Raw genomic sequence first — 22,627 nt, forward strand, 5'->3', positions numbered from 1 at the left:
TGAGGGTCACACCGGACGTGCTGCTGTATCTGTGGGACACTTTGTCCACAAGGACATTCACCACGGCACTTCCCCAAAGGCCCTCATCCCCCACTGAAAATGCCTGGGTTTACTGAGAGTACACAGTACTTTGCCCACTACCCTGTCCTAAGCCTAGTCACGCTGGGATGTGGGACAGAAAGACCTGGATGCAAGCATTGAAAACCTCTTTTTGCCAAGTAGTTAAAAGGTCTTGGATACTTAATCATTTAACATATTTACCCAGTGTTAAGATTCTGGATTGCACCATTTGCATGTCAGTGGCATGGGAAAGTGGCCATGACAGGTTATCATCAGTTGTCCAGAGGGCCCGCCCAGAAGTTCTTTCTCACAATGAACCTGCACTGGTGGTGCCTACAGAAGCCAGAAAGAGGGTATCAGATCCCCTGGAACTGGAGATACACAATGCTGTGAGCTGCCATGTGGTGCTGGAACCAAGCTCAGTCTTCTGCAGAGTATCAAATGGTCTTAACCACTGAGCCATCTCTCCAGCTCTAGTCCCGGTTTCTGAATTGATAGTTTGAGTGTAGGGATCCCAGAATGCTCGTCTGTAGTAAGTTCTCAAGGCTGAAGTGGCTGGGTCAGGACATGGCTGAGAGTCTACCCCAGTGTGTCAGCAGCACCATATCGGCTGTGACTGGCCTTAAACCTCAACCCTCATGGGCCAGCCATGCTGGCCTACCTACCCCTCAAGCCGCTCTGAGCCCTGGGGCAGAACCAGCAGACTGATGGGACAGAAGAGATGACTAAGAATAAAGAACAGTTGTATAAACATGCCTGAGTGAACACAGCATGACAAAAGTCATTCCTCATTCAGCCAGAAAGTCAGACTGAAATGAGCAGAGGGCAATTGTAAAGTGAACATTGTCAGATGTGGACTCTACATGGGAGTTCTCAGTCCTTTTACTGTCCCTCCAAGCCATCTCTGAGAGAGTTTGGACATCAAGTGAGGTAAACAAAGAGAGCCTGCTCCAGGCAGTTAGAAAATCAGCAATTTAAGCCACTTCCATAAGTGTACTGAGTAGTTGGTAGACTTATTTTTTTTTTTAATGTTTTTAATTTCTTCTTTGACAATTCTATTGTTTCAGGAACTCTAAACAAACATCTACCCCTTTCTCACCAGGCTCCAAAGACAAACCCCAAAGTCCATCCTAAGGGACCAATGAGTTTATTAAGCTTACTGATATTAGAGCATGAAGTAGTCTGGGTAACAAAGCCATCATGGTGTCTGAAGGTCACACCAGCACGGATGGCAGCTTCCCATAGGGGCATACATGGAGCCCCTGTCCAATAATCTCCCAAGGTCTCTAATACTGTGGCACGATTCCAGGCCATGATGCAGTGTGCAATTAGGGCAGAATTACATACAGCTGGCTGGGAGATCCTACCTGAGCGACTGAGACCAGGGAAGGACCCCGTGCCCCTCAGCCCCTTCTGTGAAGGAACATCTAGGCCTGATCCCCCGGGTCTCTTGGTAGTGACGGCTGCTTCTGATGACAGTGGCAGCCACGCTAAGGAGGGTAGCTCTGCACAACAGGCTCACGGATTTCAATAACATTCACCCTGCAGGACCCCCTTACTTTCTCCCTCCTGCAGAGTCCCTTCTTCCCAACAAATGACCCACAGCTTCTTAAAGACCCTTTAAAATTTTTGTTACAGGTATTTTGTTTGCATGTATGTCTGTGCATTGTGTGTACAGTGCCTAAGGCCAGAAGAAGGCATCGGATCCCCTTAAACTGGAGTTACAGACAGCTGTGATCTGCCATGTGGGTGCTGGGAAGTAAACCCCCACCCTCTGCAAGAGCAGCCAGTGCTCTTTACCACTGAGCTATCTGTCTTAGTTTGGGTTACTATTTCTGTGATGAAATACCATGACCAAAAGCAAGTTAGGGCTTATTTGGCTTACACTTACACTGAAGGAAGTCAGGATAGGAACTTAAAAGAGGGCAGGAACCTGGAGGTAGGAGCTGATACAGAGGCCATGGAGGGGTGCTGCTTACTGGCTTGCTCCCCATGGCTTGCTCACTCTGTCTTCTTATAGAATCCAGGACCAACAGCCCAGGGATGGCATCACCCACAAGGAGCTGGGCCCTCCCCCATCCATCACTAAGAAAATGCCCTACAGCTGGATCTTACGGAGGCATTTTCATATTTCCTCCCATCAGATGACTCTAGCTTGTGTCAAGTTGACATAAAACCAGCCAGGGCACCATCTCTCCAATCTCTGTTTCTAAACGTAGAGTTTAATTATGGTTGCTTGCATGAGCATGGGTGGCGCTGTTCACTGGAGCATGGATAACTTACTAGTGGCTCCAGAACTGAAGATAATGCCTCCCTGTACCCAGCAACCTCCCCATACCCAACTGCTAACTGCCAGAAACCCACTGGTGATAACTGCACTTCCTATTATTTTCCATAGTATCTTGTGAGGTCCTCACCGGGCAGTAAAGGATGCAAGCAAGCAGCTCAAACAGCTTCACCAGCCTTTAGTAATGTCTTCTTCTAAAGACTGAGTGTTTGCTTACAAGCATGTATGTGCCCCTGACAAGTATGACTGGTAGCCCCAGAAGCTAGGAAATCAGATGCCTGAAACTAGACCGTTGTGAGCCACCCTCTAAGTGAGGGGAATTGAATGTGCAGCTGCTGCACACCCTCACACACACTTTTGGTCAAAACTTCCTTTAGGCCAGGCGGTGGTGGTGCACACCTGTAATCCCAGCACTCAGGAGGCAGAGGAAGGTGGATCTCTGAGTTCAAGACCAGCCTGGTCTACAGAGCTAGTCCAGGACAGGCTCCAAAGCTACAGAGAAACCCTGTCTCGAAAAATAAAAACAAACAAAAAAAAAACTTCCATTAGATTTGTTCACATGTAACTCCTGTAACTGTGGCATTTCAAACCTTGGTTGTGGGGAGTGCATGCTGGGAACCAAACCTAGGGGATTTGGGGGGGGGGGGGGGGGGGGACGGGGGTTGTTTGTTTTTTCGAGACAGGGTTTCTCTGTGTAGCTCTGTGCCTTTCCTGGAACTCTTTGGAGACCAGGCTAGCCTCGAGCTCACAGAGATCCACCGCCTCTGCCTCCTGAGTGCTGGGAAAACCTAGGGTTTTGCATATGCTAAACCTGTGATTTATAGTAATGTTAACCACCAGTATTAAAAGTTAATCTCAGTGCTATGGACGAGGATCTATGGGACTTCAAGCCCAGCCTCATCTAGAGTCCTTGCCTCAAACCAAACAAAAAATTGTAAGCCATAAACATGACTCAACAAACATGGTTTTGGGTAAGGCAAACTGACCCATGTGAAAACAAAGGATCAGTCCAGTTACCCTAACTCCACACAAGCCATATGGCATGATCACATCACAAGCAAGATAATGGGGGGGGGGGGGGGGAGACAGGGTTTCTCTGTATAGACCAGGCTAGCCTTGAACTCAGATCTGTTTGCCTCTGCTTCCTAAACACTGGGATAAAAGGTTATGTGCCACCACATCTGGCTTTTAAATTTTGATGGATAAAAGTAGTAATAGCAGAGTTTTTTTGATAAGATACTAATTTTGTTTGGCTTTTGTTTTGATTTGGTTGGAAGAGTCTCACTATGTAGCTCCAGCTATCCTCAAACCCAGAGATCTGCCTGCCTCTGCCTCTCTCAAGTGCTGGGATCTAGATACTGGTCTTAATGTTAACACAATTAGCTTTGAAAACAGCAACTTAACTAGCAGTTAAAAATCTAATTATTTTATCAGTCTCAAATCACCACAGCTGGAAGAGCATTTTTGGTTTTGATATAGGGTCCCACTATGGTGCCAGCTGGCCAAGAATTCATGTGTAGACCAGGCTGGTCTCAAAGGATCTCTTTGCCTCTGCCTCCAGGGTGATGGGATTCAACGTGTGCTACCACACAAGGCTATCTTTGTTTTTGAGGTCTCACGTAATCTAAACCAGTCTCAAATTTATGTTGTTGGGGATGACCTTGAACTTCTGGTGTTCCTGCCTCTACCTCTCACACACTGGGACTACAGGCATTAAAGGACTGTAACTATACTGGATCCTAACTGTAACCCCGGCCTTTAAACCCAATGCTAAGGAAACCGAGCCAGGTGGATTTCTCTGAGTTCAAGGCCAGCCTGGTCTACAGAGTTCATTCCAGGACAGGAACCAAAAAGACAGAGAAACCCTGTCTCAAAAAACAAACAAAAAAAATAAACAAAAAAATCCAAGGCCAACATCGGCTATAGTGATACATATAATCAGAGGTGGGATGGCGGCTCATGCTTTTAATCCTAGCAGCAGCGAATCTAGATTTTGGGAGTTCCAGGCCAGCCCAAACTAGCGAGGCTGTTCCAAAACTCGGGAGTTTGTGTGGAGCAGTGGCAGGCCAGTGAGGTCAAGCCAGCCTGGGCTCCATTAGGGATGGGGGAGCTCTGCAAGGGGTAAGGGTGAAACTGATGAGAACAAGGTACACTGCTCCATCTGTTGCTGACACTGCATCAGCCGAGAACTTTGAGAAAATACCCAATATTCTTGGAAGGCTTATAAATTGTTCAAGTTCTACTATCACATTCTGTTCTTACTAAAAATTCCCACTTAATAACCCAAACATCCTCACAGCTGCCTGAAACTGCAATACTCCCTAAATTTGAGGAAAGAGAATATACATTAGCCAAGCCCTGGATAATCCATCACCTTCTAAAGTGTGAGTGTATCCGCCCCATCATCAGGCTGGTCCCAAGGTTATATACTCAGCTAAATACATTGCTCACCTCAGCTCTAGGCTTAGTTCAACACCAAGTCCTCCAGGACATTCATCAGGCATGTTCTGATTGGTAATTTCTATTTTTAAGAATTATTTTGTGTCTGCATGCTGTTTGTGCACATTATGTGCCTGATGCCCAGAGACCAGAAAACAGATACCCTGAACTCCTGGTTGTGAGCCACCATGCTGCACTTGAGTCCACTGCAGAGCTGTGAGCAGAGGCAGCTGTGCTAAGGTGAGCTGAACAAGTGGCGCTGCAGCTCCTATAGAGGGCAGCAGGAACGTAACACTCCTGTGAAGACTAATGCTTTGCCTACTCACATTATCTGGCAAGGTCAGGGCACCACAAGTCACACACCCACACTTGCATCCCCTCCCTCTATAACAGTGCCTGTCAGCTTTTAGCAGGCCTGAAGCAATGGGAGCTACTCCACATAAACACAGCATACAGGGGGCTTCCTGAGCGTTTATCTAGGCTGCCTAAGGCTTAGCAAAGGATGCCTGCTCCACCTGCACCACCTGATCCACACCAGGAGCTTCCTTGCCATTCCAGGTCTTGATTTTTGTGGACAATGCTGTTCCCATTTAACCTGATGTGGAGTCATGAGAGGCAAAACCAGGAGACGTGTTTACACCAGCCTGTGCTATGTGAAACCAGGCTCCAAAGACAGACACATGACATACTTCCAGGCTTCTCTTCAAACCTTCAGTTCATTCAGGAAGCTACCACCGTCATGCATCTATGGCTGAGATTTTGAAAAAGATACAACCAAATACTATGAATGACACTTTATTCAGTCATTTTCTTCACAACTGAAACTCTGGGAATTCGAAATTAACATCTTTGCCCGTGAGCTTCTTATACACACCAGAAAAAGTTTCAACCTGAAAAAGACAGAATTCATCACCAACGTGGCAGCAAATATCAAGACAGCACCCCCATTCCTCATTCTAATATACCACCACCCACCCAAGCTGTCCTGTTATCTGCCCTCCCTGAAACTGGAGGCCACACCCATCACTTGCTTCCTTCCGTATCTCCTGGTTAAAGGGTCCTAAGTACTCCAGTTTCTAAAGCGTCCCCAATACAAAACAGAGAATGGGGAAAAGCCAACGTTGTTCCCATTGGCTGAACCTTCCTACAAACGTGAAGTCCTTACCTTGTGCTCCACGTTGTTCTGCTGGGCTTTGTCTAAATGAACCTTTATGAGCCGGCTGCCATCCAGTTTCACTCGGATCCTCTTCCCCACAATCTCACTTGGGAAGACCAAGTCCTCGAGGATGGCGTCATGCACTGCAGTGAGGGTGCGGCTGAAAGAATGGCAAAGGTAAGCAACATGGCAGAAGGCATCCTTGGAATAAAAGGGAAAACAGCCAAGTCCAGATTCCTGAAATCAAATTAGCACTGGAGCCGAGTATGATGGCTCACACCTGTGACAAACTGAGTTCAGGGACAACCATGAATGAGTCCTTGTCTCAAAACAACCCATTTGGCTCCTAAAGAGGCTGGTTATTCAGCCAAGCACCCCCAAGACTAAAGCTTTTGTCTGAGTGACAAGCAAGCCAGGATTTGTGTCCAAAGCTGTATGCTCTAATGACACCCTGGCAACTGAATCTGGGGACAGGGCCTTTCACATGCTGCTATTCTCAAGTGCAGTAAGCTTTTTCATTCCATGCAGTTAAGTATTTTTTTGTTTTTTCAAGACAGGGTTTCTCTGTGTAGCCTTGTGCCTTTCCTGGGACTCTCTTGGCAGCCCAGGCTGGCCTCAAACTCGCAGAGATCCGCCAGGCTCTGCCTGCAGAGTGCTGGGATTAAAGGCGTGCACCAACACCGCCCGGCCAGCTAAGTATTTTTTAACCTGGCCATGTAATTCACCAAATCAAAAACTCCCAAGCTCTTTCCTTGACCTCCCAGATGCCACTAACCCTCATTTTCCATGAACAACAAGAGCTCCTGGCACTGCCATTAGGTGACGCTCCAGTGGACCCTTCTCAGAGCATCCCAACCTCAAGGCCTGGCAAGCTACACAGTGGCTCCCTGACTTACAAACACAGGTGGAAATAGCCTAGCCAGACAAGACATTTACCGCACCTGACCTAGCAAGGACCCAGCTTACAAGAGATCACCGTGTGTACTAAGTGTTACAAGGCGATTATATGGTACCTGAGAGCTGCAGCTGCTGCCCAGCATCAAAGCTCATGAAACCATTAACCTGGGCAAAGCACTAATTCAGAATCCCAACATTATTTGTCCTGCGTGCACACTATTATAAAACTACCCTACACTAGTGAGTAACCATCTGCAATTCCAAACTCTGGGGTTGGTGTTTTGGCTGTAGTCTAAATAGCATACACCCAGTAGCAGACTTCACTCTCTCCGTACTTTCACACAGCAGTACCATCAGATGGCTGCTCAATGCTCCTCTTTAAAGCACATCACACTAGAAGGGGGATCTGTCTGGAGACAGACAGAGGACTACCACACCCTGCCAAGGACCTGGAGGTCAAGAGCAGAAGTTGCTAAGGTCACTGGGAACACTACAGCCACAGCAGGCAATGTTAGCTCTGCTATGCACAAACTACTTAATCTACAATTATGACCAGACTCCAAGGACTGTAACTGCAAACCCCAGTAAGTATTATGGCAAAAATCCTACCATTGCAAGTGACCATTACCCATCTTCCTTCCTACAGACAGCATTTATCCACACATCAAATTCCCATCTATTTTCCAAGGCTTTCAAGACAAGACTGAACTAAGAAATTCTTAGATTAACTGCACTGTAATCTAACTGCAATGCAAACACCCAAAAAGCATGGTGGTGTGCATCTATAATCCCAGCACTTGAGCAGTAGGGGCAGGAGTTAAAACGGCAAGTTCAAGGAGAATCTGGACTTCAACACTGTCTCAAAAGTGCTGCCTACCACACAACACACAATACAAACTGTATGTCTCATGAGTAGACTGCCTATAGCAGTTATGAGGGAAAACTATACTTTCCACTTTCAATCTGGTCCCTGCAGGTTTGCAGGGATCTACAATGCAAATCTGATATAATTACAGCAACAATACCACCACCAGAAGGCCTAAGTCTAAAGACCAATGCGGGAAGTCTATCTCTAACATAATCACCCCAGCCCCAAAAGACTTGTTACGAGGAACAAGCCTCACCTGTATGACAGACAACACTGTGCCTCTGGGAACCCCTGAAACTTTTATGTGTAGAAAGTATTCCAACACACCACGTATAACCACAGACTGCCACCCAAGGACTCCCCCCATCAACGATGTGTGCACTCAACGCCTACACCAACCACCAGCCTGAGAAGCAGGCGACACTCACCTTCTGGGGCGCTTCTGCTTATTTTTCGTGCGGCTTTTCCGAGTTGGCTTAGGCAGAATCCTCCTCTTTTATGAAAATAAGACAGAAACAGTGAGTGAGCTGATGTAAAGCTATGAAATGTCCCACTGCTTTAAATGCAAAAACACTCATTTCCACATTCAAAACAGCCCACTACCCAGCACACTAACATGCCTCAACAGCATTCCGTTTTCTAATCAGCCCTCACACTACATCCAACACACTGCATCAAATCCAATGCTAAACTTACAGCACAATCACCTTCCAGACCCTTCAGACTGCGGACTCCCCAGAGTGAATACACGTTTACTCTCGCCCCAGCACCAAGCTTATACTAACAGGGGTGTCACCCTCTCCCCACAGAACCGAGTGGATACCTGGGCAATGAAGACCACGTGCTTCCCACTGAACTTTTTCTCCAACTCACGAACCAGCCGGACTTGGATTTTCTGGAAAGACTTCAGCTGAGGAACTGGAACAAAAATTATGATAGCTTTCCGGCCACCACCAACTTCAATTTCCTAAGAGGAAAAAAGTCCATGTCATGTGTAAGTCCTTCACCTCTATTTGCCCCCACCCCACTCAATGTGAATACACATGGTCAAATGCCTGAATCCAGAACGCCCCCTTCTGAGACAGAGTCTGTGTAGACCTGGCAGGCCTTTAACCCAGACATACCTGACTCACAAATGATGGGATTAATGTCATGCTCCACCACAACCAACAAACAGCCCCATTTTCAAACAACATCCTACTCGTCCCTGAAGTCCATGAGTTAAAACCTAACCCTCATTTTTAGGCACTGACAGTGCTAGGGTCCAGAGCTGCCATCTCCAGGATGTTAGCCACTGGAAGAAGTCACTAAAATGAAATCCCAGAATTAATGTGGGAGACTACAACAGACACCGAATGGCCGGCAGAGATATGTGCCCACCGCCCAGGCACTAGAGAGGTGGAGGCAGAAGGCCAGCCTCAGCTACAAAGTCAAGTGGGGAGCCAGCCTAGGTTACAAGAGATTCTGGCTCACCAGTCAGGGGCATACCACCCAGGACTCTGGCCATGAGCAAGGTGGCCCCAGCATGATGGAATGGTCTTCATGGGTAAACTTTAAATCACCATGGCCTGGGTGTCCTCGGTGTTAAGTCTCTTCTCCCTACTCTACAACACCCAAACGCAGTATGATTTGACCAAACAAAAAAAAACAAAAACCTGCACCCTGGGGCTAGGGTCCGCTCTGCCATGAGCGCACAGCACTTGCTGTGCTTTCAAGGGGCCCAGGTTCAATTCCCAGCAACTCACAACCATCCCGTTCCAGGGACACACGTGGTGCATAAACATGCACACAAGAAAACCAGTAACACTCACAAAAGTAAATCTTAACAGAAGCTGTCATACCAAAAACTTAGGGGCAAAAAAAACTAGCAATCCTGACTGTCCCGTTTGGAGGCACACTGGGTCTAGACACTTGCGGGAAGTCCCAAGTTTCAAAGTCAGTAACAAGACAAGAAATGCAGCAGATACGGCAAGGCGCACGAACTTAAGAGTAATGCGCACTGGAAGTTCCCACGTCCACTGCGTTTTCTCACCCCAGGAGGAAGGAGGGCGGACTCGGGCCCGGGCCGAGGCTGTCACGGCCAGAGACCCGGGCCGTGTGTGCGTCCCGGGGAGAGGGGGGTCCCCACTCACCTTGGCCGCGGTGATGTTCAGTTCCCGCAGCTGCGCCTTGAGATCGGAGTTCATCTCCAGCTCGAGCAGCGCCTGCGGACAGGGAAAACGTGGGTGCCAACGCCGGAGAGTGGGGACCCAGGGCCGGGGGGAACCCGGAGACCAACTCACCTGGGAGATGCCAGACTCGAACTCGTCCGGCTTCTCGCCATTGGGCTTCACAATCTTGGCGCTCGAGCTGAACATGGCTCGTCTCGGCCTGCGGGGAGGGAGGTGTCACCGGTCACCTGGGTCGCGGGGCGCCCGGCCGGGGCCATCGACGGGCGCAGACCGGGTAATCCGCCGCATCCCCACCTGGGGCGCACGGCCCGCCGCCCCGGAGGGCCCCCGAGAGTCCTTCCCCCCACACTCTGCAAAAAACCCACGGCCACATCGCCCGCCGCGAACCTACCTTACGGAGTGCCGGCTTAGAAAGAGGACCAGCTCTCGCGAGAACAGCTCATATCCGGGTGGCGGAAAGAAAGAGGCGGGACAGCGGAAGTGGAGGGGCGGGAACAGGAAATTCTCCTGAAACGTGGTAGGCCGTCTAGAATGCTCCCGGAAGTATTTCCGGAGGGCAAGTGTCTCGGTACCACTCGTTTCCCCGCCCCGTAGGAGTCGGCTTTTGGTTCCGTTTGGGAAAGTGCTCAGCTTCCCTAGTCTTTCCTATGTTCCCTCCCGGACAGGGTGGCCGCGGACAGCCAGCCCTCGGAGAGAGATCCACTCTGAAAGAACTAAGCTTCATTCACCGCGAAGATGGAACGTTTGAGATGTCTAATTAGTCCCGAACTCACTCTGTTTTTCCCGCTGACTCAATGAAAAGGAGTCAGACTAGCCTGGCATGGTGGTGCACCTTGTTTGTTTGTTTTTCGAGACAGGGTTTCTCTGTGTAGTTTTGGAGTCTGTCCTGGAACTCACTCTGTAGCTCAGGCTGGCCTTGAACTCACAGAGATCCATCTGCCTCTGCTTCTCGAGTGCTGGGATTAAAGGCACAGTAATTTGGCATTGACGCAAGCCTTTTTTTTTTTTTTTTTTTTTTGGTTTTTCGAGACGGGGTTTCTCTGTGTAGCTTTGCGCCTTTTTCCTAGAACTCACTTGGTAGCCCAGGCTGGCCATAAGCCTTTAATCCCAGCATTTGGGAGGCAGGGGCAGGAGGATCTCTCTAAGTTTGAGGCAAGCCTTGTCTACAAAGAGAGTTCCAGGATAGCCAGGGCTACATAGAGAAACTGTCTCGAAAAAACAAAAAAGGAAAAGGAATTCTGATGGTATTCCAGATCTCCCTATAGGGAATCAAATCAATGAGATAGTGTTTGAATATTTGTCATAACTTGCTATTTATTTTATTTTTTGGTTTTTCAAGATTAAAGGTGTGCGCTGCCATCACCAAGCTACAAATTCCTATTTTATGGTTTGGTGCAGCGGAAGATTCTGGACCATCTCCCCGAACCCCTTGTCTTCAAAAATATGAAGCTGCCCTGTTGAGTTTAACATTTATGAAAAATGCTGGGTGTGGTGGGGCATCAGGACGCAGAGGTGGAGGATCGTTGTGACTTGAAAGCCAGCCTGCTCTACCAAGCGCTCTGCAGATCTGGTCTCAAACAAAACAGCAGCGAAAACCCTTTTACATGCTGGGCAGTGGTGGTGCATGCCTTTTGTTCCAGCCCTGGGAGGCAGAGGCAAGCAGATCTCTGAGTATGAGTCCAGCCTGGTCTACAGAGCGAGTTTTGGGACAGTCAGGGCTACACCAAGAAACCTTATCTAGAAAACAACAACAAAACATTTACTGAAAGAGCTCATAGAGCCGACATCAGGTTAGATCTAGAAATGTAGGCCTCTGCCTGCCGGGGCTACACAGAAAACTGGGACAGTTATGTCCTAAAAGGTAGGGAAAGTGGGGAAGCCAGATAAGTGAGAATGCACTTCCGGTGAGAAGTACTAAGAAGACAGAATGAGCCTTTAACCCCAACACTTGGGAGGCAGCGGCAGGCAGATCTGAATTCAAGGTCAGCCTAGTCTACAGAACAAGTTCCAAGACAGCCGGGGCTACACAAAGAAACCTTGTCTAGAAAAACAAACAAAAGACAAAATGAAGACAATGCTTGGAGAGGACTTGCTAAAACAACTTCTGACTAGAGTGTGATCAGAAAAAAAAAAAAGAAGAAAGAAAAGAAAAGAAAGAAAAAAGAAAAGACAGGTCAGGAGCAATTGCCAGATAGACAGATCTGATGATGGAAAATGGAATTTTTTTGAAGAAGTTTTCACCTCTGCTGTCACTTTAAATTCATGTGTCTAGAGAGTCCCTGCTCTACACAGGAATTATAAGCACAACAGATTCACAGTAATTGAATATGCTTGTTTTAGATTAGACACTGGTTGCTGAAACCAACTGAATCTTTGCCTCCGTGGAGAATGCATTTTGGTAAGGATGTTATGTAACTATATGATGAAATGTAGAATAACAAGTTGTAATGATTTACGTAACGTAAGATGAGAGAAAGGGGAAGGAGGAGAGACATGCGCTTTAAGGAGATAGGAAATTCTGTGACAGACAGTACCTTGCACATAAAAGAGGAGTTAAGGCCTAGGCACTTGGTAACAGTTACACGTCACCCCTTACACCAGATTGTCCAGCCTTTTAGTTTTACTCTATGTCAAGGTTAGTGGGAAATCGTTACCTACTATGTGCCAGGTACTGTAGAAAATGGTGCAAAAATCACAATAGGAGCTGTCTGAAACTCTCACTCTTTCAGAGTTAAACCTACAGGCAGGGAATGGTGGCGCTCACTTTTAGACCCAGCATTCAGGGTATAGAGGCAGGTAGATCCCTGTGACTTTGAAGCCACACTGGTATACATAGTGAGATCAAGACATCTAGGGCTCTTTGAAAAATTAAGAGTTGGCCAGGCAGTGGTGGCGCACGCCTTTAATCCCAACACTTGAAAGGCAGAGGCAGGCGGATCTCTGTGAGTTCGAGGCCAGCCTGGTCTATAGAGCAAGATCCAAAATAGGTACCAAAGCTACACAGAGAAACTCTGTCTCGAAAAACCAAGAAAAAAATAAATGAAGAAGAAAAAAAGAAAAATTAAGACTCAAATTGAAGCTTGTTCAATGAAGAAATGTATATATACATATATAAAAAAGATTATATATATATATATATATATATATATATATAAACAATTTTTAACTTCAAAATTATTTTGAGGGGTTGGGGATTTAGCTCAGTGGTAGAACGCTTGCCTAGCAAGCGCAAGGCCCTGGGTTCTATCCTCAGCTTAATAAAATAAAAAATAAAATTATTTTGATTTTATCTTCCCCTCCCTCAAGACTTTCTCAAAAACAAACAAAAACCCAATACAACCACAAAGCCCCCAAAACCAAGAATACAAAACACCACTCAAAAAGAAAAAAATATATATACCAAACTGTAACTAAATAAAAGCACACACACACACACATACACACAAACTGTGAGTCTATTATATGTTGGCTAACTACTCCTGTGTTGGCTAACTACTCCTGAACATGAGGCCTGCCCTGAAGTGGTTGATATATCCAATGTCACTCTATTGGAAAAAATTGATTTTCCCTCTCCCAGAGGTATAAAGGACAGGAAGAAAGGTGTGTCTGAGTCTATGATCTCATTTGACCAGTCCTTGTGACCTGTGGGAGAACCGTTTCCATTCCCTTACTCTACATTCTTCTCAGCCTGGCTTTTGTTTCTGCTATTATGCAGAAGGAATAACCTAGAAATTCACCCCAGTAAGCTTCACTGGTTTTCCAATACTTTGTTGAGTGGGATTGGTAACAGAGGCTTTGGGGGGAAACACTTGGTCTCTAAGGTCATCTAAGGATGCTATTATTGATTGAAAGGTTTATAGATAGATGAATGGATAGACAGATAGATGGATGTTTGTTAACAAGTTGGGGAAGTTCCTTCCTGTTCCTGTTTTTCCAAGAAGTGTTGGCATGAATGGGTGCTGGATGATGTCACATACTTTAATGATCAATTAGGATTATCATGTAGGATTTCTTTGTAGCTTGTGTCAATATGGTAGGCAACACTGATTGATTTATGAGTATTGAACTAGTCTCCCATCTCTAGAAAAACCCAATGTAATCATGAAGCAACATTGTTTTCATATTGCTTTATTATACCCACACTTGTGAAAGACATTGGTCTATAATCCACATTTTCTCTCTCCCTCTCTTTGTTTGCTACTTTGAGACTGAGTTCCACTTGGTATCCCCAGACTGGCCTTGAAGTTGTAATTCTGACCCCAAGTGCTGGGATTACAAGTACCTACCATCACATCCTGCTGATTAGTTGTTTTGTTCATTTGTTTTTTCTTTCTTACTGTTTTGGTTTTAAGATCAGGTTAATTCCAGCATTGTAAAGTGAGTTACAAAATGTTCCTTGTCTTCTGTTTACTGGAAAACATTGTGTAGAATGGGTATTAATTCTAATTAAGCATTTGGCTGAATTCTCCTGTGAAATCAGAGCCTGAAGATTTTTTTCCTAAGGTGTTTTTAAAATTACAAGCTCTATTCTGTTCTGTTTTTTGTTTGTTTGAGACAGAATCTCATATAGCCCAAAATGACCAACAACTCACTATGTAGCTGAGGATGTTCAGGAACCCCTGATCCTCCTGCCTTCTTTTCCCAAGGTTGGGGCCACAGATGTGTGCTGCCACACTGGGGGTCAGTTTGGAGGGGATTTGGTTTTTTTTTTTTTTTTAATAATCATGTGACTATTCAAATCATCAGTTTTCGGGCTGGAGCGATTTCTCAGTGGTTAAGAGCACTGGCTGCTCTTCCAGAGGACTGGAATTCAATACCCAGCCCTCATATGGCTCACAAACCATCTGTTACTCCAGTTCTAGGGGATCTAATGCTTTCTTCTGGCCTCACTGGGCACCATGCACTCACACAGTGCAAAGACACACATGCAGGTAAAACAATAATGTGAATAAAATAAAAAAATATAAAAAACATTAAGTTACCTATTTCATATTGGTTAATATTTGGTAGCTTATATATTTTAAGATATTGATCTATTATATAATGTATATATGTATAATGTATACCATATATATTATTAGATTTATGTGTGTGAAGTGGTTGATAGTATCCCCTTTTCATCCTAATGTTCATAAAATTTAAAGATACAGCTTAAAAAATGGTTTAAATGTATTGTGTGATCTTGCCTGCCTGTATGTTTGTGTACCTTGTGCAAGTCTGGTATCCATGGTAGATAGAAGGCATTGGATACCCTATAACTGGAGTTATAGACCATTGTGAGCCACCATGTGGTTGCTGGGAACTGAACCCACTCCCCTGCAAGAGCAGCAAGTGCTCTTCACTACTGAGCCATCTCTCCAGATATATCTTGAGTACATATCACAAGGAGGCAAGCCACTACATTATTTCCACTCCATGTGGAAGCCATGGATGTGAGGTACAAGACCACTGGACTGTGGAGCCAAGACTGTGCAAGACTGGGTGAAACAGATGGATGGCTGTCTTAGAGTTTCTATGACTGCAATGAAACACCAGGACCAGAAAGCAACTTAGAGAGGAAAGGGTTTATTTGACTTACACTTCCATACTACTGTTTATGATTGAAGGAAGTCAGAACAGAAACTCAAGCAGGACAGGAACCTGGAGGCAGGAGCTGATGCAGAGGCCATGGGGTGGGGGTACTGCTTACTGGCTTGTTCCCCATGACTTGGTCAGCCTGCTTTCTTATAGAGCCCAGGACCACCAGCCCAGGGATGGCCCCACCCACCGTGGGCTAGGCCCTCCCCCATTGATCACTAAATGAGAAAATGACTTACAGCTGGATGAAACGGAGGCATTTTCTCAACCGAGGCTCCTTCCTATGATGATTCTAGCTTGTGCCAAGTTGGCACACAAAACATGTCAGATAGCAATTCAAGTCGATCAAATCAACAGTGGGGGGCCAGGCTGATCTGGAGCCTAGAGGACAGATGGAAATCTTTTTATCCTTTAATGCACACAGTAGGTGGCTAGATGGCAGATCAGGGAAGTCCATCACCGTTGAGTGCTGGTGTCTTCCTCTTGGGGTCCAGGTGAGGTGTTGCATCCTTGTCTGATGTGTTCAATCATTTTTGAGTCCTACTTTGCTGGTGTAGTTTTTTTGTTTGTTTTGGTTTTTGGTTTTTCAAGACAAGGTGTCTCTATGTATCTCTGGCTTTCTGGCCTAGAACTCACAAAGATCCCCCTGCCTCTGGCTCTTAAGTGCTGAGATTAAAGGCATGCACCACCACCACCGCCTGGCCACTGAGGCAGTTTTAATGTGCCTTTGTGCTTATATGGTCACATTCTACTTCCTGTTTTCAGTAATAAGCTGTCAGCTGGGCCTCATGGATGGTGTCAACATGCACAAGGAGTAACTCTCATTTAAACTAAAATGGAGCCAAGTGTTGTTTGTAAAATGGAGTTGCCTGAGTGAGGCATCCTGAAAGGCACTGTTTTAAACAATAGAGAGCCACTTAGAGAAGGACTCAGCCTGATCACATAGGGAAGAGGCAAGCAGGTTCACTGGGGGCTCTTTATACAGTCATGAATCCCAGCATGAGGATCCCTCAAGATCTCATCACTTCCCAAAGTCCCCACCATCAGTAGAGGTGTTAACTTCTGCAATTTGGAGTGGGCAGGAACATTTAGCCTACTACAAGAGGCCTAGGTACCTTACATTTCTGACTAACTTCCCAAGGCTGTGGTGGTGCTGGTCTAGGGGCCACACCAAGGAGAAAGGGACCAGTTGAGTGAAGAAAGGAATCCACATTCACAGAGAACTAAGATTTTTTTTTTTTTCTAGCCAGCAGTGGTGGTGCAAGTCTTTAATCCTAGCATAAGGGAGGTCTAAGCAGTCAGAGCTTTGTGAGTTTGAGACCAGCCTGATCTACAAATCAGGAGTTTCAGGACAGCCTGGGCTACACAGAGGAAACTCTTGTCTCAAAGAAAAAAAAAAAAAAGATTTCTTTCCAGTAGAAGGAATCCCATTACAGCGTCTGCAGGGGCCCAGAGCAATGAGTTTTGTCAAAGGGACCCACCAGGATAGACAGTCAAAAATCCAAAAGCATTCACCATTAAAGCAAATTACTTCTTAGGGACTAGGGAAGGAGCTCAGTTGGTAGGATACTTGCTTGGCATGCATGAGGCCCTAGCTTCCATTCCCAGAACCACCCTCCAACACACACAATGTGGTAATTCACGTCTAATCCCAGCACTGGAGAGGAAGAACCAGAAAGATTAGAAGTTTAAGGTCATCTTCAGCTACTTACCAGATTTGAGCCAGCTTAGGACACATGAAACCCTGTCTCCGATTTTTAAAAATTGTTCTTCATTGTGTGACATACTATTAAAAAGTCCCCTGCATGGTCAATAAGATGGCTCACTAGGTAAAGCTGCTCGCCTCCAAACACAGGACCTGAGTTCAATTCCTCAGACTCACATGGTAGAAGAGAACTGACTTCCACAAGTTGTCATCTCAACTACACACACACACACACACACACACACACACACACACACACACACACACACACACACACATATACACACACACATACACACACACACACATATACACACACATATACACACACACATACACACATACACACACACACACACATACACACACACATACACACACATACACACATACACACACACATATACACACACACATACACACATACACACACACACACACACACACACACACACACACACACACACACGATAAATGAAACAAAAAACCTTAAAATCCCCTGTGTTGTTAATGTGTCACCTCAGGGTCTAAAAAGCAGAAAGTCCAGAGGAGTTTAAAAGTCATCCCTTCCCCTCCAAAGCCTCATGTCATAAGGAACTTCAGAGATGTGGTGATTGAATCCTTGCGAAGGACATAGATTTATGCGACTGACTTTGATCAAAAGTTAATGGACTGAGTTTCACTGAAGGTCCCTTCTCTCCATCCACTTAGGCTGGCAGGGCTTTCATCATGATCTTATCAGCTTGGAATGAAGATGGAAACCGGGGGATAGCAGGTGCTTAGTTACAGGGAGGCCGCCGGCCTGTTCCGTGAAGCTTCAGGGTCACTCGTTCTGAACACCAGTTCATGATCATCAGACACCAGAGCTGTCAGGTGGATGGAGGGCAATCATTCTTTACTTTTGTGTCATAAACTGAGAACCTGCTGATCACTAATACATTCCAACAAAAACACATTCTCAGCGTGGATTTCCATGGAGTCCAAAATGAGAAGGAATGTGGCACCCAGGCCTCAGACTCAGGCATTGCACACAATATCTTAGTTAATATTTGGTCACTGCCAACATTATTATCTCCATCTTTCACAGGAGAATCATGAGCAACTCACTAGATTTACAGAGCTGCCTAAATGTGATGATGGGAACTGAAGTTGATACTTATGAACTTCAGAGCTCAGGGACAGCAGAGCAGAGGAGACCGGGTGAGAAATGAGCCCTGTGTTTCTGCCATGCCATTCTCCAGGGGTTGGCATAAATGGTTCCACAGCAGTCCCAATGATGTGGTGATGGGACACCTGATCCTCATTTCTCCCATCAAAAAGGTCCCACTGAAAGGAGTCTTGAGCTCTGGAGAGCAAGGCCCTGTTCACAGCTTACCCTTGGAGTATGCCACTTAATAGGTTAAGTAACAAAAGTATTGGGAAAACTGAAATTAAATTGTCATTCACATAACAGTGTGTGTATCCTTCCTCTGCAAGGGGGCATTATGGAGATAGTCTGAGAAGGTAGGTGAATAGGTCTCCTACACAGTGGACTCCAGGGGGAGTAGGCATGGAAGGATCTGGATGCCTGTTGTGTTACTGTGACACATATGCCATCCCCCCAACACACACACACACACACACACACACACACACACACACACACACACACACACTGCAACAGGCCCTGGGTGCCAGCCTGACTAACTCCATCTTGTTCCTCTCTGGGTAAAGCTTGTGGTGGTACCCTGAAGATGTACTTTGGGATCATTAGACCCCTTTTATCTGTTCTTCCTTATTTAAACAACATGATTAAATCTTTCTCTGCTTTCTGTCAGTATTCATGTTTAAGGTGTGGTTTTTGTTTGTTTGTTTGTTTGTTTAGGTGTGTGTGTGTGCATGTGTGAGTGCACACATGGAGCACCAGGGTTACTCTCCCACCACCTAGCCACTGGGTCATGGTGAGAAGTAGGAGGTGCATGTGATAGATGGAACATTAGGAGGGTGTGATTGCATAGTGGATGCACAGGGAAGATGGTGTCCACCCCTAGGTCTTGTCTGGCCTTAGTTTTTATGGCAATGACTGGTTCTCAGTGTGGGGTGTCGAGTCTCAGGAGGAGGCCGTCCAATCCTGTGCCCTGAAAATGGCTTTAGGAGAGAGGGACTGCACTGAGCCAACCTCCAGAGAGCCATTCCCAGGCACCATCCATTTAGACCAGTGATTCTCAACCTTCCTAATGCTGTGACCCTTTAATACATATCTGATAGTCAACTCAAGGGGGTCAAGACCCACAGGTTGAGAATCATTGATCTAGACCAATGCAAAGCCATGATCCATTCACTGCAGCTTAGAGCTGGAAAGATGAACTCGGCCCTCTGGGCCAAAGCTACTTTGGGGAGCCACAATTCCCCTGTTACCTCAGTTTCTTCCCCAACAGAGGTTCCTTACAATCTCTGACAGCCTGTGATATGGTCTGGAGTGTGGCTTGGAATTCCTATGTCTAGAGTTTTTAGAGAAACTTCACTGTTTACTGAGGCCTTTGCTCTAAGAGCCAAGTCCGAGGTTTATAATTCCCAGCTTTCACAGGATCTGGGGTATAGCACAGGTTAATAAATGAATGGTAGTCTCACTGTAAATATGGTCTAAGCCAGTCAAAATGGTGCACACTAGTAATCCTAGTACTCAGGAGGCCGAGTTAGGGGGATTTCAAGTTTAAGAACATCCTTGGCTTCACAGAAAGGCACTATTTGGGGGGGGGGGGGGGGGGGGGGCTGGGGCTGGGTGTAAGAGTTGGGAGGGGAATGGCCTGGCAGTGGTGGTACACGGCTTCAATCTCAACACTCAGGAACCAGAGCTAGGTGGATCTCTGTGAGTTCAAGGCCAGCCTGGTCTACAAACAGAGATCCAGGACAAGCACCAAAACTACATAGAGAAACCCTACCTCAAAAAAAAACAAACGAGGGTCTGGAGAGATGGCTCAGAGGTTAAGAGCACTGACTGCTCTTCCAGAGGTCCTGAGTTCAATTCCCAGCAACCACATGGTGGCTCACAACCATCTGTAATGAGATCTGATGCCCTCTTCTAAATAAATAAATCTTAAAAAAAAAAAAAAAAAAAGCAATACCCCACTCAGAGATGAGATCACAAGCATGTTACAAGGGTTCAGGGAGCCAAACTCCTCATGATTTCAAGGCAAGCATTCTTCCCACCTCCCCCAAGACAGGGCTTCTCTGTGTAGTGTTGGGAAATAGTATTTAAAGGTGTGTTATTTTTGTTTATGCTGCATCTGTTAAACTCTGTGAAGCAGTGTTACTGTGCCTGTCTAAAACACCTGGTTGTCTAATAAAGAGCTGAATGGTCAATAGCAAGGCAGGAGACAGAAACAGGCAGGGCTGGCAGGCACAGAGAATATATAGGAGAAATCTGGGAGAAAAAAGTAACCAGAGAAAGAGGAGGGCTGCAGGGGCCAGCCACCCAGCTACACACTAAGCCACAGAGTAAAAGTAAGATTTACAGGAGTAAGAGAAAGGGAAAAGCCCAGAGGCAAAAGGTAGATGGGATAATTTAATTTAAGGAAAGCTGGCTAGAAACAAGCCAAACTAAGACAGGGCATTCATAATTAAGAATAAGTGCTCACTTCGGCAGCACATATACTAAAATTGGAATGATACAGAGAAGATTAGCATGGCCCCTGCGCAAGGATGACATGCAAATCCGTGAAGCGTTCCATATTTAAAAAAAAAAAAAAAAAAGAATAAGCCTCCAGGGGGGATTTAGTTCAGTGGTAGAGTAGGCAAGCACAAGGCCCTGGGTTCGGTCCTCAGCTCAAAAAAAAAAAAAAAGAATAAGCCTACGGGCTGGGTGGTGGTGGCGGCACATGCCTTTAATCCCAGCACACAGGAGGCAGAGCCAGGCAAATCTCTGTGAGTTTGAGGCCAGCCTGGTCTACAGAGTGAGATCCAGGACAGGGACCACAACTACACAGAGAAACCCTGTCTCAAAAAATTTAAAAGAAAATTAAAAACAAACAAACAAACAAAAGAATAAGCCTCTGAGTGTGATTTACTTGGGAGCTGCCTGGCAGGTCCCTCAAAATCGTAAAAAACAACCAACAACAGTGTAGCCCAGCGTGTTCTGGAGCTCACTCTGTAGACCAGGCTGGCCTCGAACTCACAGAGATGCACCTAAGACAAGCATTCTTAATTACTGAACTCTCTGTCTAGGCCTGCCAAGGAGTTTTCTCTTCAAAACTGCACATATTGGGAAACACTAAAGTGATTTATAAAAACATGATATTAAATGCTACCAGTTTTTTTGTCTTGTTTGTTTGCTTGTTTGTTTTGAGCTGAGGATCAAACCCAGGGCCTTGTGCTTGCTAGGCAAGTGCTCTACCACTGAGCTAAATCCCCAACCCTCCATTCACTTCTGTGTGAATTCTGGAGCTCTAATTCAGAACACCAGGACTGCATAGCTTTATCAACTGAGCCATCTAGTCCAAGGCCAGCAGTTCTCAAGAATTTTGGTCTCAAGACCTTATTATCTTCAAATTCTTTGGAACAGTGTCTCTCATACTCCAGCCTGATCCTGAATTTTCTACGATGCCAAAGACGATCTTGTATTGATCTTCTTATCCCCCACCCAAGCCTGTGATGGCAGTCATGTACCATCATCACACCTGGTTCCTGCAGGACTGGTAGCACCCATACCCCCTCTTTAAAATTTAAAGTATTTTTTGGAACTTTGAAGTTTTAATTTTAGTTGATATCTATCAATTCTTGCCACATAAAAAACGAAGGGCTGAGAGGAAGCTCTGGCAGGGGCTATGCCTAATAAATAAAATTACAGGCTGAGAGGTACTCTGGCAGGGGCTATGCCTAAAGTATGTGAGACCTTCAGTCCCCAGGGCTACAATTCACTGTATAATTGAAGTTGTTCTTGAACTTGCCGTAATGCTCCTGCCTCAGTCTACACAGTACTGGGATTATATAGGGTAGGAGCCACCATGCCTGGTGGTTCTGGAGTAGTGGCTGCCCTTGCAAAAGACCTGTGCTTGATTCCAAATTCCAGAGAATCCAGTGCCCTCTCTGAGCATCTGTGGGCCTGAAGCAGGCATGTGGTGCAGACATACATCCAAGTGAAACACCCATATACACGAAATAAAAACAAAATAAGATAAATAACTGGTTTCTAAATCAAAGAGAAGAGTAGAATTGCTTTATATTTCACAAACCAGAGGCAACCATTACAGGGAATTTTCCCATCCATACTTTTCCTTTATATTTAACACTTTTTGTATATCCATATAGCTTCAAGTAGTTTACATTTTTAATTTTGAAGTTACATTTATAGCCGGGCGGTGGTGGCGCACTCGGGAGGCAGTGGTAGGCGGATCTCTGAGTTCCAGGCCAGCCTGGGCTACAGAGTGAGTTCCAGGACAGGCTCCAAAGCTACACAGAGAAACCCTGTCTGGAAAAACAAAAAAAAAAT

General features: G+C 45.9%; 1 protein-coding gene and 1 non-coding gene across 2 annotated transcripts; one reads left to right on the forward strand and one right to left on the reverse strand.

Annotated features, from left to right (window-relative positions):
* Positions 1-5,565: 5,565 nt before the first annotated feature.
* On the reverse strand, positions 5,566-10,341 carry Rps7 (ribosomal protein S7). Its single transcript, XM_036170931.1, has 7 exons — positions 10,270-10,341; positions 9,990-10,077; positions 9,840-9,911; positions 8,531-8,674; positions 8,136-8,200; positions 5,952-6,102; positions 5,566-5,676 (listed from the first exon to the last, which is right to left on the reverse strand). Exons 2-7 carry the CDS (start codon positions 10,062-10,064, stop codon positions 5,599-5,601), a joined length of 585 nt encoding a protein of 194 aa, XP_036026824.1. The 5' UTR covers positions 10,065-10,077; positions 10,270-10,341; the 3' UTR covers positions 5,566-5,598.
* A 10,428-nt stretch (positions 10,342-20,769) lies between these two features.
* On the forward strand, positions 20,770-20,876 carry LOC118572065. Its single transcript, XR_004943441.1, has one exon. It is a non-coding gene; the product is annotated as a U6 spliceosomal RNA (small nuclear RNA).
* Positions 20,877-22,627: the final 1,751 nt, after the last annotated feature.

This window comes from Onychomys torridus, chromosome 21, assembly GCF_903995425.1.
Source record: "Onychomys torridus chromosome 21, mOncTor1.1, whole genome shotgun sequence".
NCBI lineage: Eukaryota > Metazoa > Chordata > Mammalia > Rodentia > Cricetidae > Onychomys > Onychomys torridus.

Excerpts from the sequence above, each read along its gene's own strand:
- Rps7 (XM_036170931.1), bottom strand. The coding sequence starts at position 10,064 with ATGTTCAGCTCGAGCGCCAAGATTGTGAAGCCCAATGGCGAGAAGCCG. Across the intron at positions 9,912-9,989 it reads TCGAGTCTGGCATCTCCCAG|GCGCTGCTCGAGCTGGAGAT; the intron begins GTGAGTTGGTCT and ends CCCTGTCCGCAG. Across the intron at positions 8,675-9,839 it reads TGAACATCACCGCGGCCAAG|GAAATTGAAGTTGGTGGTGG; the intron begins GTGAGTGGGGAC and ends TTTTCCTCTTAG.